General features: G+C 41.4%; 1 protein-coding gene across 2 annotated transcripts in view; it reads right to left on the bottom strand.

The window, feature by feature from the left end:
• angpt4 (angiopoietin 4) overlaps nt 1-12,335 on the bottom strand; it is a 71,546-nt gene extending 59,211 nt beyond the window's left edge. For both annotated transcript variants that reach the window (XR_013501915.1, XM_078249291.1), the window contains exon 1: nt 11,180-12,335. Coding sequence is in view for 1 of the 2 variants with exons in the window: in XM_078249291.1 (XP_078105417.1) it covers nt 11,180-11,587 (408 nt within the window). In the remaining variant the exon portion in view is untranslated. The remainder of the gene's footprint in view (nt 1-11,179) is intronic.
• Nucleotides 12,336-21,306: the final 8,971 nt, after the last annotated feature.

Genomic DNA, 21,306 nt, shown 5'->3' with positions numbered 1-21,306 from the left:
AAAACGATCATCAAAAAAGCCATGTAACATGGGGATCCACTTAATCCACTTAAAACGTGGGAGAGTAGTTTTTTATAATGTCCATAAATTGTCTTTTCTGTCCAATTCAACATCACGGAGGAAGTCAAAAAGAGAACCTATTTTAGAGTTACATGGCAGCAGCATTTTGATGACACCTTTTTGTAACGTTTCGGTGTTTCACGTCGAGACACGCGAGGTGAAATTGTTTTGTAACGCGATCTTAAGTAAAGTCGAGACACGAAAGCTAAGCAACGTACTGCTGTGAACAGGGCAGCAGCTAAACGTATCATGTTTTAAAAGGAGGCGGTAGCTGAATGGTTACAGTGCATGACACATAACTGCAACGTCACTGTTTCAAATCCGGCACGGGACTTTTTTTTCTGTGTGTACCTTCACTATCAACCATCAAATACAGGCAAAAAGAATCTTAAAAAAAAAGAAAAGGAAAATGACTTGGTAAACAGGTAAAGATGTGACTCTTGTGTGTGAATGTGACTTTCTTTAGTTCTCTTTTTCTCTCTCTCGCTCTCTTTCTTCCTTTCCGTCAGCTTGTTTGAAGTGAGTCTCCAGCAGCCACTCAGATCCACAGTGTTGATAACAGTCCAGTAATCAGCTGCAGTGATACAGAACGCCGACCTGGCTCCCGCTAAAAAGAAACTGATGGGTTTCTCTTTTTTATCCTTTTCCTCTTTACAGGGCAGTTAAATCATTCAGTAACCAGGCCGGAAAATGAGAGCAGCTGCCTGATTACAAGACCAGAGATGCACACAGTAGTCATGTTTCCATCAACGTATTTTTCTGCACATTTTGAAGTATCGCATTAGAAAATGGCAAAAAATCGGCAAAATACGGAAAAAAAACGTCCTCAAATTCGCGAAAATGTTTTTACGCTCGCGTGAAGGTGGTTTTTGCCTTTTTAAAAAAAGAGTCAATATGCAAAATGGGAGATGGAAACAGCTTTGCCGAATAAGTTGTGACGTAGCCAACATGTAACTCACATGACTATAGTCCCGGTATCCATCGGACGGGGGAAGGATCGGGATATGGGTCCCATCCGGTGCGCCGTGCACTTGTGGCACAAGGTGCGTAGTGGAGATGTGGTGCGCTACTGCCTGTGCCTCAGCCACATCGGGTAAATAGACAAATTGGTTCAACAGCTTGAATCGTATGGCCCTGCACACCGCGTATACTGTACATACAAGACATTTTAAAAGTTTGCTTAAAGTGCTCATATTATGCTTTATGGCTTTTTCCCTTTCCTTTATTGTGTTATATATCTTTTTTGTGCATGTTATAGGTTTACAAAGTGAAAAAGCCCAAAGTCCACCCCAAAGGGACTTACCATCTCCAACAGAAAACACTGTTCACAAACTGCTCCAAACAGCTCTATTGTAGTCCAGCCTTTACTTCCGTGACAAACGTGCGTCACTTTGTAACAAACGTTATAATGCTCTCCTAGCTGCTAGCGTGGCACGCCCTCATACTCTGCTTCTGACTGGCTAGTAGTCCTTACCTAGGTACTGCTCATGTGCGACTCCCAACAAAGATGGAACAGAAGTGAGATGTTTCACTCTGTAGCTAAAACAGAGAGCTCAACACACAGGGTGAAAAGAGGAGCTGCAGCAATGTGCAGTACAACAAAAAGATGGTGTTTTTTGATAATTAAATCATCATATTCTGACATAACCTATAAATACAATTATGAACCTGAAAATGGGCATAATATGAGCACTTTAAAATTTGCTTGACAATTAGATGGAAACATGACTAATGGCAGCCAGAGAGACTCATACAGTATATTATAGAGGGCATGGTCTGTTTATTCAGGGACCATTTACTGTACAAAACTGGATGCACATGTCTGATTTTCTTCCCCGTTCCTTCTGGTTACTTTATTTACACACAAACAGTGTCATTCTGTTACTGAATCAGCAGAATAAGGATGTATTGCTTAACATCCATGCCAATGTAAAGAATGCATGGAAGTATGTGGGCAGTGACAGTTACATTGTTTGAAATGGACGCATCTATTCGTATCTAAAGGGAGCATATATATGAGCCTTTAAAATGAGCTTCAAACACCAAATGAGGGAACACATCTATCAAGTGGTGTTAATTCCTGTAGTAGACTTCAGAGACCTGGAGAATAAATGAATAGAAGCACTGATGCTTTTCTGGAGGCTCACTTAGAAACATTACAGTATGTTGTTTAATTGGAGGATAAGCCCGTGAGATACACCACTTTAATTTTAAGGGGCTGTATATGAATATATTTGCTAAACCTTCCTGATTGCAACTCGGACTCTGACCAATTTTTGGCCAAATGATTCAAAAGTCATCATTGCCGTGATTAATTCAGTGCTAGCCACATACACGTCTACTTCAGTCTGCAGGCTTACGTGTAGGTTTATCTGAATGACGTCCGTCTGAGTCACATTGACTCAGAAATAGAGGGCATCCGCACACACACACACACACACACACACACACACACACACACACACACACAGACACTCTCCCACTCATGACCACAGACACTTCCCTTTGTGAGCCCATTTCCTGCATTACCCCCCCCCGCGCACCATTATAAGGTTTAGGTGCAGAACCCGAGCTGTTTGAGGCAGCACCTTAGCCAAATGAATGTAACTGAAAGACTTTGTATGGGGAAATTGTATTTTTCTTTTATTGAAAAACTTAACATTTTCTTGAGAAGGTCCTAGGTCTTCCACAAAGCTAGGGAAAACACTGGGTGCTAAACTAAAGTCAAGCTGCAGTGTATAACATAAGCACACGAGAATCTGACCTTTACATTTTCAGATCACAACTCACCAGCCAGCACACAGCAGTCAAACCTTTTTTTTAAATACTCAAACACACTCCCGTCAAACACAATAAAACTGCCTGCTGCGGTAAAACCAAACCTTAACTGTTCCCATCACTGCCTCCAATCTTTAATAATCATTCCCAACATTTCCAAACAGGGGAATGAACTCAGAGAGAAGCCCAGAGACGAAACTCCTATAAACAGTTAACTCAAACGTCACGGAGAATGAATGTTGTGAACATCACAAGAGATTTAAGAAGTACTTAAGAAACAGGGAAAAGTGATTCTAAGGGAATGTGTCCTAAGTAAGATAAGTCTGCAGTGTCTTGCTCCAGGATGGGATGGACACCTCAAATCAAACCTGCCTTCTTTAAAACACCACAGCAGCTTTTTCAACAGAAGATCTGTTGACTAAAAACACTGGGAAGAGAATCAAAGGGAAGGGAGGCAGGATTTATTGGATCACATAGTGGATCACTGTCTCTGAGCTCATAATGCCACAAGTTCCACTCCACTGATTTGGAATTTTTTTCTTTTTTTCTTCCAATTGTCCTCCTCATTCAATCTAAATTCAGTTTTCCTGGTGTGTATGCACTTTTAACCACGTATTTAAAAAGCCAGTTGCAGCTTAATGAGAGCTGAATTGTCTGCAGTTGTGTTTGGACTGGAGGAGGCTGACGGGCAGATAATGGCTGCCATTAGGCTGTTATTAGTGCTGTCTTTGGGGTCTGCTCCGAGCTGTTTGATGTGTGGCTGTGAGGGATGATGGAGCACGCACCAGGTGTTTGATTGACCGACATCAATCTGTGAATACTCTCAGCACAGTCTGTTATTATTCTACTTGTGATGTAGGACAGCATGAGTACCGGAGAGCTGAATGTTCGAGATTTTTTTTGTCACTTTTGGGCACAGCAACTGTAACTGTGTAACTGTGTAACTGTAGGATTTGCACTGATATGCACTCAATCGTGTACATTAAATCTAGGATTTGCACGTTTGTCTGTTGCAGTTTTAAGGCTAACACGGTTTTTGTCTACTGCAAAAATAAAAGTCCATTTCTCCACTTCATTTTAGCTCTGTTTTGGTAAATGGAGTGCATTTATACAGCGCCTTTCTACTTTACCGGACAAAGCGCTTTACAATTTGCCTTTTATTCACACACACATACATAGATGATGGCGGAGCTGCCATGTAAGGCGCTGGCATGCCATCAGGGGCAACTTGGGGTTGGAGGTCTTACTCAAAGACACTTTGACATGCGGACAGGGATCGAACAGCCAACCTTGTGGTCAAAGGACGGCCCACTCTACCTCCTTAGTTTTGGTATCCACTAAGTCCTAACGGGCTGTTCCACACGTACAGACTCAAAAGCTGGCGTTCGTTTTCATTCCCACAGAAGCATAGAATTGTTTACTTACTCCATGAGAGGAGTAGGGATTGCTTTCACTGCAGAAACAGGACCACGATGCTAATCGGTCGTCTACAAAAGTTTCTGCAAAACAACATGTATCGCAAAGCATAAAAAAAGTCCGCAAACAAGGCTACTCTATATTTGTTTCACTCTGCTGAGAGGTGAGTGGTGTTACTCTGCTGTAGGCCTGTAAAGCGTTTCGCCCACTGTAGTTAAATTGTAATCATAAACACGTTTGAAACGCATAATGAGGCACATGCAAAACCTTTAAATGTATGACGACATTTCCTCAACATAATAAATACCATAAACTGCAGCTCGACTGACATTTGACATTCAACTGTGAGTTTATTTCTCCATGTTATTTTCCACTCCAGGACGAACCTCAAACTACTGACAGTATATCTTGAATTAAAATATACCTCCTGTGTCGTCGCTTTCTCTTTGACATTCTCCTTCCTATCCCATCAGATTTGTTATATTGCTGCTGTCTCTCTCTCTCTCTTTGTCTCTCTGCAGGTTATCATCCAAATAACCTCTGAGCACATCAAAGCATCGTATCGTAGCAGCAGCAGTTGGAAGCCGGGCTGTGATCTGACCACAGTGGTTTTCCTGTCTCTCTCAGTCTCAGGTCCATTTGAAGTCAGTCATTTGGCAGAAAACTAAACAAGCCCCCTGTTAACTACCTCACTTACTGCTGTTTACGGACCAACTCTCTCAAAAACCACCAAACCGCTGCAGAGGCCCCACTGAAATCAAAGGACGACGGAAACTTTACACTTTGAACTGGGTTTACTATTGCTGGTGCAGAAACAGATTGTGTATTATTTTACTTACGGGTATGATTTTCATTGATATTATAGCTAAAAAGATGTCATGAACTTTTATAACAGATTCCAGTTTAAAACACAACATACTCGTGTCCGATTTAAGTAATATTGAAAGTGGGAGTTGTTTAAGTTTGCAGTGGGTGCTTTTTTCAGACTTCATTTCACAGAACTCCTGGGCAGTAATGCCAGTAAGCAAATTATCTTTCCATTACTTTTATTAGACATTCATGTTCCCCAGAGGATGAATCCTAGTGACTTTAGGGATCCTCTGACTTTTTTCCTCTAGTGCCACCATGAAGTTGACATTTGTGGATTCAATTAAGAATAGCTCAACAACTATCAGATGGATTGCCATGATATTTGGTTCACACGTTCATGTTCCCCTCAGGATGAATTGTAATAACTTTGGTAATTCCTTGAGTTTTGCTCTAGCGCCATCATCAGGTCCAATACTTTGGTTAATGACCAAATACCTGCACAACTTATTACATTAACATCCGCCTCAGTAGTGCTTTGTGTTTAGTCCTTATTAGCAACTATTAGCATGCTAACATACTAAAGTAAGATGGTGAACATGGTAAACATTGTGTGTATTTAATATCAGAATGTGAACACTGTCCTGGTGAGCAGCTGTTTGCTTCACATTGTCAGTGCACTCCAAAAACAATGAGGTGAAACAACTCCGCAGCTGCTCCATCATCTGTGTCCTGTAGTTCGACCAAAGTTAACCAAAGTCAAAGGTTCTGGTTTTAAGATCTGATTTGTGACTTCCTGGGCTCTGAGAGAGAACATTTGCCACCGGTGACAGCATGAGAAACGCAAATATTGAGAATGGTGATGGTGATGATAATGGTATACTTCACTGCAGCCAGACTGTAGATACGAGACAGCTGTGGTTCTGTAGAAAAACTTTGCTTTGTGCAATTCTGCTTCTCTTACATCATATCAAAACTTTTGTTGTGCGGTCTACAAGGGCAAAAAAAAATTTCAGAAAATGCATTTTACATTAGTGTATGCACAAAGCTTTGGTTTGTAACAATCTAGAGCTGAGACAATAAGTTGTTTATCGAATAAATCTACAATAGTATACAGAAAATCAATCAGCAACTGGTAATCGGTTCATCGTTTTAGTTTATTTTGAAGCAAAAAAATTCAAACATCTTCTGGTTCCAGTTACTCAGTTGGGGGGTTTACTTGTCTATCCTTGTCTTACATCATAGTACACTGCTTATTTTTTGGGGGGTTTTGGGCTGTTGGTTGGACAAAACAAACCATTTTTCACCATTTTCTGACAGATTTAGGTTACTTGTGAAAATAATCAGCAGAATCATCAATAATATGTATAAATATCAGTTGCAGCTCATCACAAACATAATGCATTTAAAGGCTTAATAAACAGCTAATTAGATTAACTGGGCCTTTATGCTCTTTTGGGTAATATACGACTGTTTGTATTGTTTGTATTGCAATCCTGTTTTCAGCCTACATTAGTAGTTAGCAGTAGTTGACTAGAAGAATAGTAGGAGACTTTTCTCTTGTTAAATACAAATGAAAAACGTTTGAATAGCTCTCATTAACAGCAACATAAAGGACACTCATAGGACATAATTAATGTACTTAATCTAATTTAATCTGGATAGAGACACGTCATACTAGAATAGGACATGCATGAGGAATTTTATTTAATTCACTTCAACCCTAAAAATACCTAAACTCTCTGATGCTTTGGTGCTGTAACTTTAAGCAGAGAGTAGGAAGAAGAAAGAAGAAAGAGAAAGGGGATGGACAGAGAAACTGAGAGGAGCCGTAGTTATCTTTTATCTTAATTGAATTAAAGCTGTGATGAGGGGACGGGAACAAACGTGACTGAGTCAGAGAGCGATTAGATCCCGAAGCCTGAAGGTGAGAGGTCGCCTCTCTGTCTCCTGTCGGGCTGCTGCCGGGCTCAGCTCTGGACTTGACCCACGTCTCTTCTGGGGTTCAACAGTGTGGGTGGTAAATACATACATACACATACAGTCACACACATACTGGCTTGTTAAAAACACCCGTGAAATCTCAGTGGTTTAATCCAACCACTCTGAATTTAAACTCTCTTAAAGTCTTTCTAGTGAAGTCGTTCAATCCCTCCTTCAGATACTCACAGAGCAGGAGGGAAAAAATCCACTCCGGTGGGCTGCAGAAATAATCTTACACTGGAATGTATCTAATCCATGTAATGTATCAATCTGAGCTGATCATCAAACTATTAAAACGAGGAGATCGGATTGGAAGACAATGCATTGAGTTGCAGAGGTAAGGAGATTGATCCTGTATGCAGCGTTTAAGGGTTAGGGTTAGGGAAAGTTTAAGTATTAAAGTAAAATATCAACTCACACTCGCTGGCCAAAAACTAGACAATAATACGTGGATGAACAACAAGAATAGAGCTTCAAGGGAAGTTCAGAATTACATTTCCCACACCACTGCCTTTTAAACGCAATCAGCCATTTGTTTTTTGCCATTTTGTTTATTTTATATATCATTTCAAAAAAAGGGCTGCAAGTAACGATTGTTTTGATTTTTGCTAAACCTCGATTGATTAGTCGTTTGGTCTATAAAATTTCAGAAAATAGTGAAAACTAATATGGTGTTTCTACAGCAGGAGCTTTCTCAGAGAACCTTGTGAGGACCTGGAGGAACCAAACCTGCAACTGGAGGAACCATGAACTTGAGTAGTTCCTGTACTAAAGTTCCAGGTGCTAAAAATGTCCCTGCTCTGTGGAAGTATTTTCCAAAAGGTGTAGGATCATTTGCAGCCCTGGCCGTTCCTGATTAATTGAACAAATATACAACAGCAACTATAACTTGTGTACCTCCTCTATTATAAAACAAGAGGGTACTCTGATATCAATATTAGGATGAGGGTCTTACATTTCTTGTTATTTGATAACGGTAAAAACAAAGTTGGGAATTGTTGTCGCCTGCCTGAGTCAATTTAAAAAACAAAAAAACGGGAGAAAGACACAGAGATCAGCACACCATTTTCACGGTTCTTCAGATGTGCTGGAAACACAAACAAGAATGTGCAAAAGGATATTTATTTTCATAGTTTAGTTCCTCTGGTTCCACACTGCAACGTTTTGTATCGAAAAGGGACTCAATACAACATTTGCTTACTTCTCAAATTTTCAGGATACCTTCAAGTTGCACTTTTTTGTTTTCCAAACGCCATCTACGGTACACGTCAGCATTCTGAAGGCTGCGATGGAGTCAAACATTTCGAAAGCTAAATACATCTGCTGTTATCTCAGCATTCCTTCTGTAAGAATGATGATTCATACCGACTCGGACTTCTGAAACAGGAGCATTATTCGTGCCGCGGCGGAGACATTTAAATGATTCTAATGATGATGAATGGAGACTCCCTGCACACACACATTCCTTTCAAAATGTTTTCTTTCACTAATCCGATTTCATGGGCCAACATCACCTGCTGCACCCAAACCACTTCAATCTGCACGTCACTGAATGTTTTAACTATCAGGAGCTGAGGGAGGAACTGCAACAACTGTAATACCCAGGAAGAGGCTGTGTGGTCCCTATATAGTGCGTAGAGGCTACTGTATTAACCCTCATTGAACATTTATCTTTGATCACAACAACCAAAAGGAACCATGTCTGACAGTGTGATGCTTCTTTCGCATTGCATTCATTAAAGAAATGTGGTTCCTGTACGTATGAATGGACCTTTAAAGGTCCAGTGTGTAACGTGTTTAGTTGTTCATTATCAAAATCGGTGTTGCCCGTTCACAAACTTTTTTTTTATTTATGAATATTTACCACCACCATCAATTCCAAGTATTCCTTTTGGCTTGACATTTTACATTTGCATTCGCATGAACTGGGGTAGACGCTCCATAGTCATGCGCCATCTTGAAATACGTTAGCCGGTATGGGACATACAGGACGTACTGCTCCACCTTTCGCGTTTTCGCTGTCACATGATAAACTCACAGGTACTGCTAATGCTGCTAATGGGTATCGTCACTTCCCGGCCCCGGGAAGTTTGTAGAAGGAAACATGGAGGACCACACGTATTTAAAATCAAAAATTTCAGGAACAGGAGTCTTCTTCGCCCAGAAAAAGAAAAAGGATATTGAAAAGAGCAAGAGACCGGCTTTTTGAAGCGTGAAGGCTACCGTAGCTGTAATGCGTACTTTGAACTGCGCGGTGCGAGAGAGTTGATTGCGATATATGATCTCAACGCCAGATGGGACAAATTCCTACACATTGGACCTTTAAAGCTATAGTGCGTAATTTCTGTCCTCCTCATGAGAAATTCTAAGTAATGACAACAAAACTGTGGATGTTTTGTTTTTGTTTGAGTTCCGACGTAAACGGTAGTAACGAGACCGAATAAGAACGAAAATTTCGGTGCCTCATTTTGGTGCCTGACTTTTTTTTTTCAGAAGCATCGCTGCACGGGACGCTACATTACCGTTAGCTAGTAGCTGGATTAAACATTTGACTTTGCTGTGACTGTATTTCCCCGTAGAGGATTCCAACACCGGGACGTAACAACACACAGACGGTGCGTTTACTTGAAACTCGCCAGCCTTGTGGTGCATTTTAAGTTATTGGAAAATGCCCTTTTCCCATCTGGTGCTTGTTTTTGTCATTTACCAGCAATTTACTGGTGAAATAAGTCATTGTTATAAGTTATTGTTATTACATTATTAACAATCATTTAATTTTGACCACCTTTTTATATTTTATATTATATACATTATAAATATATTATATATATTTCGGTTCAGGCACCAGTTCAGGCACCGGCCCGTTTTAAAAGTATCGTTTTAGCATCGGTATCGGAAAAAAACCCAAACGATACTCAACCCTAGAGGCCAGTGAGGGATCTTATCCCTGTCGTTGCACCAGCGACTACTACTGGTTGGTCTGGACTCTTGCACGTTTTGTCGGGAGTTCTGGGTGATTACCATGAACCTCCCATGTGTTACTCTCTCCCAGTGAAGCTCATCACTGGCTGGTCAAAAGAAGCGACGGGGTGATTCCACGTGACACACAGTGGAGTGACAGTCCAGAGGGAAGTAAGCGTAACAAATTGGGTGAAAACAAAAAAATACCGTAGAAACATATCATTTTGAAAAAGGTAGCTGGTAGGCAGGAAAAAAAGTCCAAGATCTAACAACAGCGAGAGAGAGAGAGAGAGAGAGAGAGAGAGAGAGAGAGAGAGAGAGAGACATGGTGTACAATCCATCTCATTATCAGTTACAAACTCAGTCACTCAGACCTTCATCAGACGTCAGTTAACTAGAATAAGAATTTTCTGCAGCACTTTTGCAGGATAGGTGCAAGTAACGAGGAACACGGTTTTACATTGGCTCTCATTACGCACCGCGCAGTCACAGCTCTAATGAAACCACAGATGGAGGAATTATAGTTTGTTAGGAAAACAGGACAACAGGAAGGAAAGCGCTCATTGCTTTTTTTCCTGACTGAAACCAGCTGCCACTCATCCAGAGCAATAACTTGAAACTTTGATCTCTGTCCTGTAGATCACCAAGCAAGCAACTCAAGCTCGTTACAATCTAAAATAACAACACACACACACACACACACACACACACACACACACACACACACACACACACACACACACACTGACTGTGTACACAGCTGCTGAAAATGACATTTCCGTTGATGGAATCCTGAGTCACACATATTTTCTTATTGTTTAGTTTCTCCACTTCTATCAACGGGTTAAACGGGGTTAAACGGTCCAGAACAGAGTATTCATCAACATGTAGTGTATGTCATATCAATACTACAAAACACTCAGCCATTCTCTAGTGTATGTTCAGTCCCTAATCGGGGTGCGATAGTTCGATATTAACCTATATAATCATGCATCGAGTGACAAGATCTTCTATAATGAGCTGAGCTTTAACAAGGCTCTTAGTGAAAATTACCAAAACATTCATGAACGTCTTCATCTGTCCTCCGTAAAGATGAAAAGTTTTTTTTTTTCTGCAACTGTCTTTTTCTACATATGATATATTGATGTGTGCAAAAGAGCAATTGGCCTCTTACCTTCTGCAACCACTGCGTGTTGTTCTCCATTGTGCTCTCCAGGTGCTGCAGTTTCTGAGCCGACCATTCACCGTCGATCGGCGGCGAGTCTCTCTGCAAGACGCTCGCCCCGCCGCGAGAGACACCATATTGTTCAGTCCGTGACAGCGATCCTCCGCCCTGGCATGAGTCCAGCTCTGGCAGGATGAAGGTGTAGCTGCACTGGCCATGTTGGATGCGGTGAAACTTCCTTCTCCTCTCCGCACCTCCTCCTCCACCACCACCGCCACCGCTGCCACCACCACTTCCTCTTCTTCTTCCAGCTCCTCCTCGTTCTGGGGTTGCAACACCGGCTGTATCAGCGACGGCCGACACGGTCCAAAGCAGCAGAAGCAGCAGCAACCCCCCGCTGAGATCTAAACGTTTCATGACGCTCTCTTCGACTGCAACGAAGTGTCTTCTCTCAGTGCGAAGAGGGTCAAGAGAAGCTTGTTCACGCTTTGACCCCAATTCACTTTATGAACACATCTGGGTGCAGGATGCAGAACGAGTCATGCACAAGTCTCTGCACCTACCAGTCAATCCATCAGGTCTGATTCTGCAACTTAAGCTTGTTCCGTTAAGTTTCAGGAGATACCTTTGCTTATGGATCACACTTTTCTTGAAAGGCAGCAACTGAAAGCAACACCTGTCCTGTGGTTTCCCGTTCTCTCCCCACTTGCGGGGAAGATGTACATCAGATGTGTTAGTCAATACGTGGGATCCATCTCTTTTCTTCTCCCCCCCCTTTTTTTCGTCCTCGGGTCTTAATTTTGTTCTCTGTTGTCCAGTTTTTCTTGTTGATGAAGATGTTTCAGGATGGGTCTACTGGCTTGAGCCTGGGCAGGTCCGTTATGGTTTTCTTGAAATTCCCTCCTGTCCTTAACGTGCCAAGTGCAGGGGGAAAAAATATGGATGGAGAGTAAGTTAAGTGAGTAGAAAGAGATGAAAATAGAGGTTGTGGTTAAGGATAGGGAATAGGGAATGTCCAAACTGACTGCGAGAATGAAAAAGATGGGAGGTGAAAACATCCTTCTCTGGTGGCTCCAGTTTCAGAAGTGGCCGAAGAGAAATACTTCTGCCCCCTTCTTATCTGGTGCTGGGTGAGAAAAGGAGGCATGAGCGAGGGAGGGAAGACGAGGGGGGAGGAGGAGAGGGAGGAGTGGAGGGACAGGCGACCTGAGGGAGGTCTGTTAGAGTACCCTCTCTATTTGTAGGCTGAGAAGAAAAGAAAAGAGGGAGGAAGGGAAGAAGGAATGAGAAGTATCTAGAAAAATCTTCTCTCCAAACTGATATTTCAGTTCTGAAGTAAATCCCAATGCCTTGTATGGTCATTCATACTGAGTCAGCAGCTGGAGGCTGGAGATTTAACTCTGTCCTCTGAACACAGCCATGCTCTGGGGCATCATGGGAGATCAGTTGGCCAAGGCAAACCACGTAGTCCACGTACATTTGGTTTGGAATCTCTCCTTGTCGCAGGATGTACCATCTCATCTGTCCTGCTGCTCTTCACTCTTCGTGGAAATACATACAAAGATTAGTTCCAGATATATGGCTTGGTCCCAGGCTTAGGAAACACAAGCTCTACGTGTGTGTGTGTGTGTGTGTGTGTGTGTGTGTGTGTGTGTGTGTGTGTGTGTGTGTGTGTGTGTGGGGGGGTTGTTAATTGTTGAGTTTATTTGCACAGCGATAAACTGTTCTGCAGAACTTGACTGATACAAATACGGATAAAATGCTTTGATAAAAGCAAAGCGATAAGAGACACACTTACAGATGTGTGCACGAAGATAAAAATCCTAAAATGTGATAAATGTGATACCTCAACTTAAAACAATAAAAGGCAGCAACGATACAAAGAGCAACATGAGATTTCTGTTGAGAAGCACTACAGCTGTTACTGCACCATCCTCTGCTGGTCAGAGGAGACTCTGCTCTCATCATCCTCCTTATTTATTTTGACATAACACAGTCTTATTTTAAGTCCGGCTTGACCTCGGTCTACTGTTACTGCTATGCATGCATTTCCATTTTGGCAGGGCAGGGTCGCTCGCTCACTTAATGTTAGCCAATTGGTCCTTTGGGGGAGAGCAGAGGGGTTACACAGCGAGTGGCTTCTGCCCCAACCGGAGATCATTCTCATGGGAACAGGAGTGGACCGAGGGCCTGGTGCACAGAGCTGCGATACATAGAGCCGCTCAAAATCCTCTTGTTGCCTCATTTTCTATTTTAAAAGAGAGAAAAGTTTAATTGTGAAATTATTTGTTGTCAATGTTGTTAATAAAAAGTAATACATGTTCCATCTTACCTTTTAGTTTGAGTTTGATATGATAGTATGCAATGTTTTGTGCAGATGAGCAGAAACTGGCTTTTTGAGAGACAGTTCAAACCATACCTTTCATGTAACTACAACCATCCACGTAAAGTACATATTTAGCATCTGCCCCAAGCAGCAACCTCCAGGTCTAAATATTTAAGTCGATGCGGAAGTGCCCTAAACCTGCATTCTTTCTAATGGCCAGCAGGGGGGCGACGCCACTGGTTGCAAATAGAAGTTTGATTGTTTCGAAGTCTATGAGAAAATGAGCCTACTTCTCACTTGATTTATTACCTCAGTAAACATTTTCATACTGAGTTTGTAGTGTCATTCTCTAGTTTCAAGTCTTCTTCAATACAACATTATGTTCATTTTGTATATTATGAGCCCATTTATTTGAAAAGAAAATAGATAATATGGATGCTTAAAGGGCATGGCTATGTTGTGATTGACGAGTGGCTTCCTAGTGTTGTTGTCCAGTTTGGGTGTTGTGTTTTTGTCTTTTTACGTCACAGTGTGTTTCCAGTTCTTAGGAAGTGGATTGTAACATTTTGGTCGCCTAAAAATTTTTTGCTTAGCGTTCAATTGTACTAAAATTCCGTGCTGTAACAACAAATTGGAAGTATGCAGACGTCCACACAGAGCCTACACGCACGCCCTCTGATGGCGACATTAACGTCACACGGACCCTTGGGCACTCACGAACGCTGACAGCATAATTCTGGCATAAGGAGTCATCTGTTCATTTTTGCACCTGGCAAACTAATTAACTAGCTAGCGCTAGCAGCTATATTGGATAACTTAGCCCCACCCTGTCGTCCAAATATGGTCACTTCTGACTCCAAAAAATCGACCAAAATACCAAACTCAAAGCTTCAAAACGATACTCCAGAAACCAATGGGGGACGTCGGGGTGGTTCAGTCCACTTACAGTCAAAGATTTACCCACATCTTTGCAGACATCGCTACAGACCAAAATGTTTCTATTTCTATTTGTTTGGACATCCTTGCCTTCATTTGATAGCAGACAGGAAAAGAGGGGGATAGCAGTGGGGGTTTGACATGCAACAATTGTCCATGGTGGGAATCGGCCCATTTATTTAGTAGTATAGTAGTTTAGAGTATGAATTTTCTTTTCAATCTATATTCATCCATCCAAATGTGTCTTCCAAATACCAAATTTGATTCAGTCCTTGTGGTTTTTACAGGTTTAAAGATTGGTGTAATGACATTATTAGTCTTAGTTTGAAAGTTGAGTTTGGGTCTCGAGAAGATAAGCTTGGAGATAAAGGGTTTAGGATGGGTGCTTCTCTTAACATGGTGATTGAGAAATGCTCTGTTGGTACCAAATGTGGTCAGAGGGAGACTTGTTCAGGATGTCACGACACAACTACAAAGCCTTTTTGGTGAGTATCCAAAAGCCAACATGGGAAAGCCCTTCACATTTTAGTTACATTCTTATTAGTCATTTATATCACAGTATATCCAATAAACATTATCATTTTTTGAACCTCTATATCCCAAAAATGTTGCTGCATTACAAAATGTTATCATCCTACTGTACAATGCCAAAGACATGCGACATGCTCTGAGATATTTCTGTGCTCTCCACTTCTGTGTCCGGGTGGTGTGTAGAATTTCTTCTATTCATGCTGATATGAGGAATAACAGGAGGGCACATGAGTCATGAAACAGCCCTTTCACCTTCCCTCTGTGGGAACGGACAGACGGACGAGGATGTGTCTTTTATTATTCCAGGATTTGATTTCAGTTATGTCTGTTTTTCTTTTTGTCCCGTTATAAACTTGATGTTTGTCTCTTTATTTGTCTTCCTTCTCCTTCTTTGCTGTTGGACACATTTACCAAATCATGGTTGGCACTTTTTCGGGTGACAGCTTTTAGTTACGACTGGTTTAAGCAGTTCTATTGCTGAATGTTTCAGGTTGTGTAGAAACTTACATGCGGTGTTTGAGATGACTTGATTGAGGTTCATTTTTTTCTAATAATTTCTCTATTTTTGGGAGGAAACCCCATAATGATGTTTGCATTTAACCACATGTGAGAATTTTTTTTTTTTTTGTCTGAAATGATTGATGATGATGTTTGATTTGGTCACCATGATGCATTCACTGTATTTTGATTTTCTATCGCTGTGATGTACTTGCTTTGAAATATTTAAGTTATTTTGCATATTGTTTCTCTTCTATGTGTAAAGCCAAAAAAAGATTACTTCAGATAAAGTTGCAAAGAAGGCGAAGACAGATGGAGGTTTAAAAAAAAAAAATAAACAGTCAAAATAAGGAGGACTGTGGAGACAAAGAGATTTAGAGTGAGAGACAAACAAGGAAGGATTTGATTGGGCTTTCAGATGATGGAGTCTCTATGAGAAAATAGCCATCTTGGCTCTAATAAAGGGTGACTACAATCTGCAGATGCCTTTGTATAGCCTATATAACCTTTTCATATCACCATTTCATGTTCGCAATGCTGAAATTACAAACTCTTCTGTTACTTTCATTACTGCTGGTACTGCGGTGACTATGGCAGCGATTCATCCCAGTTATTTAGTATTAAAGGAACACGTTGACTTAGTGGGACTTTAGTTCATTCACCGTATCCCCCAGAGTTAGATAAGTCCATACATACCCTTCTCATCTCCCTGCGTGTCGTGTCTGTCTGACACACCCACTGCTAGCCTGGCATAGCACAGATCCTGGAGGTAACCGGCTCCATCTAGCCTACTGCTCCCAATAAGTGACAAAATAACGCCAACATTTTCCTATTTACATGTTGTGATGATTGATTTGTGTCACAGCGTGTACAAATAACAAGGTCACATGAGACACAGCCATCTTCTAAACGTATACATACTGGGAACTATATTCTCAGAAGGCGAAGCACTGCTACTTGGGCAGTGTGATTAGCGCAACACCTGAAAAGCACCGTTGTTACACTCTGCTCCAGCAAATCACTCCGCCCAAGTAGAAGAAGTAGCAGTGCTTCGCCTTCTGAGAATATAGTTCCCAGGATGCATACGGTTACGACATGCACGGAGACGAGAAGGGTATGTATGGACTTATCTAACTCTGGGGGATACGGTGAATGAACTAAAGTCCCAATAAGTCGGCGTGTTCCTTTCATAGAATACAACTTCAAACAGATTCTCTCCTTATTAGTTTTAAATTGACTTGCTATTGTTGTTGATGCTTTCGCTATTACTTCCCTTACCTTGGCAGCTAAAACGACATATCTCTGTGTAGGTATACACTTGATGTATTGTGCATAGCATTTAAAGTAAGTGAAAACATTAAAGTGCCCATATTATGAAAAAAAAACACTTTTTCTGGGATTTGGGGTGTTCTTTTGTGTCTCTGGTGCTTCCACACGCATACCAACTTTGAAAAAAATCCATCCATGCTGTTTTGAGTGAGATACGGTTTCTGAATGTGTCCTGCCTTCAGTCTCCGGGTGAGCTGTTCAAAATCGGCACGGCTTGTGACATCACAAGCCGAAACGAGCTGGCTAACCGCAACCGTTAGCTAGTAGCGTTAGCGTTAGCATGCTAACGCTAGCATGCTACCTCATTCTCAATAGCAAAGCACTGCTACAACACACACAAGTTCACCATAATCTACAAAAGAACTACTTCCATGTGCGCCCTCATTTAGAAGTCTCCCAGCTAATCCTGCCTTGTAACTGACCGAAGTTGGAGAAACAGCCTTTCTTTTACTGTCTATGGAGCTAGCTAGCTGACATGATCTACATCTGAGCTACTGCGCATGTGCGAGTGCAATCAAAGATAGTACAGAAGAAGAAGAAGAAAAGAGGTCTCACTCTGTAGCTAAAACAGAGACCAGCTGAAAAGAGGATCTGCAGCAGTGAGAGAGAGCTGTGCAGTACAACAAAAATATGGTGTTTTTTGAAAATTAAACCATGTAAACCTATTCTGGTACAACCTTAAAATACAATTATGAACCTGAAAATGAGCATAATATGGGCGCTTTAAATAAAAGCAAAGAATCTGCACACTCTTTTCATGGTGCACTCCGGTTTGTGCCACTTTGGTGTGATTTCCACTCTATTTCAATTTGGCACACAAAACGGAACATTATGCCGACCTGATTTGACGGCACCGCGAGGCATGTCACGAATAGCATTGTGATCAATGTTAACACAGGCTATCTCTGTAGTCGAAAAGGTACTGTACAAGCATCTTACCTGCCACCTCACGTGCTGCCTGCAGTCCACTTAAAAGTATCCCAGGTGATCCAAAGTCATCCAAAATAAACTGTGAAAATGTGGAAAAGTTGGATGCAAATACAAAAAGCTTGACTTCTGCTTTCTCCGTCAGTCAGCCAAGGACCAACCAGGAGGTCAGCGCAATGTACAAAAAAGGCACACAGTGTGAAGGCCAGATACATTTTAGAGCTAGCAACTGTGTGTTTGAACCATATGAGCCCTAAACGACCCGACCAAAAAACAGAGTAGCTTCAGTACGTTTTTGCTGCATGCTAATCAACAGTATCAACAGGCCACACCTGAGGGAGGAGACCTGCCCGTGCATCATATACAGAAACTCAACAACCCAGCAAACAGTAAAACAGCTCCCTATTTCAATGTACCAACATGCGGTTTACTGTTACACATCTGCTTAGAGTTACTGCTAACAGCTGATTTACCGCCTCGCGGTTGTACAGTATGCCTCCGCCAACAAGTCAAGTTGCAGTTTACATCCATGTCTGTCCACACTCGTATAATATTTGTAGTAACTTTGAGGCAATTAAGAAAAAACAAAGAAAAAAAAAAGGTATTAAGTATATTTTTTGGCGAAATGTGAATGCTTCACACACATCTGCAACCCGGCAGCACAGAAGATCTAAACAATCACCACAGTTTTCAAGATCGGTGTCACCAACTCAGTATCAGACCAAATGTCTCCCCTTCTGTTCCTGAGGTATGGCGCTGAATAATAGCCAGAAACGTGTTTTTGCAGAACATTTTCAATCAATCGAGCTTGATTTATATAGCACATTTCAAACAAAACAACATGCAATTCAAAGTGTTTTAAAGTAAAGTGGATTTAGAGACAAATGCACACTAAGACAAATCAAATATGGATAGTAAAAAACAAAACAAAAAAGTAGAAAAACTAAAGCCATGGAAATGATGACGTCTCAGTCAAGTTGCCATTTGACCTTTTGGATATATTAAATGTCATCACTCCATCATAGTATCCTTTTAAAAATCTGTGTGAAATGTCGTAATTAGCAAAGAAATTGTTGAGTTATGAATTGCCTACTTTTTGGGATATAACGTAAGACGTATTTGATCTAGTCTTTTTACTGAGTTTGAATATGAAGCTTCCTCCTCACACTCAGAAACTCTACTAAAGTATACTACTTCCACTTCAGTGAGATCGAACTATAAATTTAACGTGTGTGCATGTGTATGCGTGTGTCTTTCAAACGGTCCCACATGAGCAAAAAAACTACACACGCTGCACGCTGCGGGGAGTTGCTACATCCAATCGACTTCGCAGGCCGGCGCCTCGCATGGCGGCTCCACCATCGGTGTATGTGAATGGATAAAAGACAGGCAAATTATAAAGCGCTTTGTCCGTTAAGTTAAAAAGGTGCTATATAAATGCAGTACATTTACCATTTACCATCGAATGAGTGGTTCTCGAAAACGCTTCAAATGGACACGCCACCCAACACCGCTGCAAGCAGCAATACTGGGAACACGGCAATCGGCCCGTTCCGACCAGACACGTGTGAGGTCTTTCTCTCTGGCAGCCACCCGAGTCACCTCTCTCTGTCACTTCTGTTCAGTGACAGTTGAGCAGCAGCGAGCCGACGGGCGCATCATGTAGCGGGCATGTCGTGTAGTACTGCAGATGTTGTCTGTGCACTGTGCAGGAGGAAAAGTGACTTTCTAACCTTCTCTCTGCGTGATCATTTTACAAGTAAATGCAGCCAAATTCACAGCACAGCTGTTGTATTTAACATATGCGTTTGGGGAAATTGTCAGATAATGTCGCGGTTATAAAATCATGATTTCAGCAGTGCAAAAAAAATAATGATAATACATGGAAACAAGCAATCGGCCCTGCCGAAAACGGGCACTGCACTAGTATTGTAAATATGTAAACACGATCGCTGTATGGCACACTTAGCGTCCAGGATGTGAAATAATGTGTGAACCTGATAGTGTAGCCGTGCTGTGATGGATGAGGTCACCACCCTCCTCACACTTTGTAATTCTCAACACCTGCAAAAACACACGATGGGATGTAACCTGAGGAGCTTTCGCTCATTCATGAAAACAGAGGGAGTTTTTTTTTGTTTGTTTTTTACACATACAGACTAAGTGGATAGACAGATGAGTGGATAGACAGATTGAGAGATGACAGGATGAATGGAGAACCCCGCTGAGCTAAATGCATCAATTCTGTGGTTGATAGATAGAATCGACGAACTAACAGTCGTCAGTTTGCCTTGACTTTTGCCTGTTCCTGACCATGAGTATGAACTGAACTTATAACTTTACACTTTTGGTGTATGGGTCGTGCTTTTGGGTCCAAACCTGGTAACATTACGCTGGTGCAGAATCTCAATTGACATTTTTTTTTTTTTTAAAGTCATGAACAAGTTAGGTGCTCTTAAGATAAGATAAGATAGACTTTATTAATCCCACACTGGGGAAATTCCTGTGTTACAGCAGCTCAAAAGAAAAAAATGTACACACATCAGAATAACACAAATACACATTAAGTAAACATAGGAGAAAAAATATACATAAAGTATAAGAAATAGAAAAATAGAATTAGTTATAATAATAATAATAGTAATATAAAAAAACATATTTACACAATAAACACCCTTATATAAACAGACAGTATATAAACAGATATACAGATGAATAGAAATGAAATATTGCGCAGTTGGAGGTAACAAAGAGTGATAAATAAATACATATGCATAGTGCAGAATATTGTCCAGTGATGGCTCATATTGCAGAATAACCACCACACCTTTTATGAAAAGTGTGTTACGTCACTGTGTCCTGATTTGGCCTCTTTTGTTGTGGAACTTTAATTACTAATATAAATGATCGTGTTACGTTTTCAATTAATTTAGTGGTGTAAAAGTAAAGTCTATCTGTTTGACTTTGCAACTAAATGTCGTTTTAACTTTGTCTTAAAGGTGCTGTAGGTAGGATTGCGAAGATACAGGACTTAGCCAAAAAATGTGAACATCGACAACTTCTCAGTCCCTCCCCCCCGTTACACTAAAGCCCAAAACGGTCTCCTAAGCCCCTCCCCCCACAAGGGAGAGCTGTGCATGATAGAGCGCGTGTAAAGAGGGGGGAAGGGGAGGAACCCTATCTGCAGCTCGTGCGAGGGGCAGGGGGAGGGGAGGACGCTATGAAATGTGTGTGCCTGAGCAGTGATTGACACGCAGTTAGACACCCCCCCGGCCCTGATTGGTGCATCTGAACAGGGAGCTGTGGGTTTTTGCAAATCGCACTACAGGCTGTAGGTGGTGCCAGAGGAGCCAGATTTTTTTTTAATGACCTGCTTCATGTAGTTCTATTGGAACATTGGGTCAGTTTCAGCAAATATGACAGAAAGTTAGTTTTATAAGTCTTACCTACTGCATCTTTAACGAGAGTTGGTAAAAGAACGCACAGTGAAGTTACAAGATACGGGACAGGGTTGTAACTCGCTACTAAATTGATTTGGGCAAAACAAAACAATTAGCACCCCTTTTGAAAACAGAAATCTGCTAACGTG

The sequence above is a fragment of the Sander vitreus genome, chromosome 4 (assembly GCF_031162955.1).
Source record: "Sander vitreus isolate 19-12246 chromosome 4, sanVit1, whole genome shotgun sequence".
NCBI lineage: Eukaryota > Metazoa > Chordata > Actinopteri > Perciformes > Percidae > Sander > Sander vitreus.
Note: the sequence above shows the minus strand (reverse complement) of the source record. Positions and strands in the feature narration are given on the sequence as shown.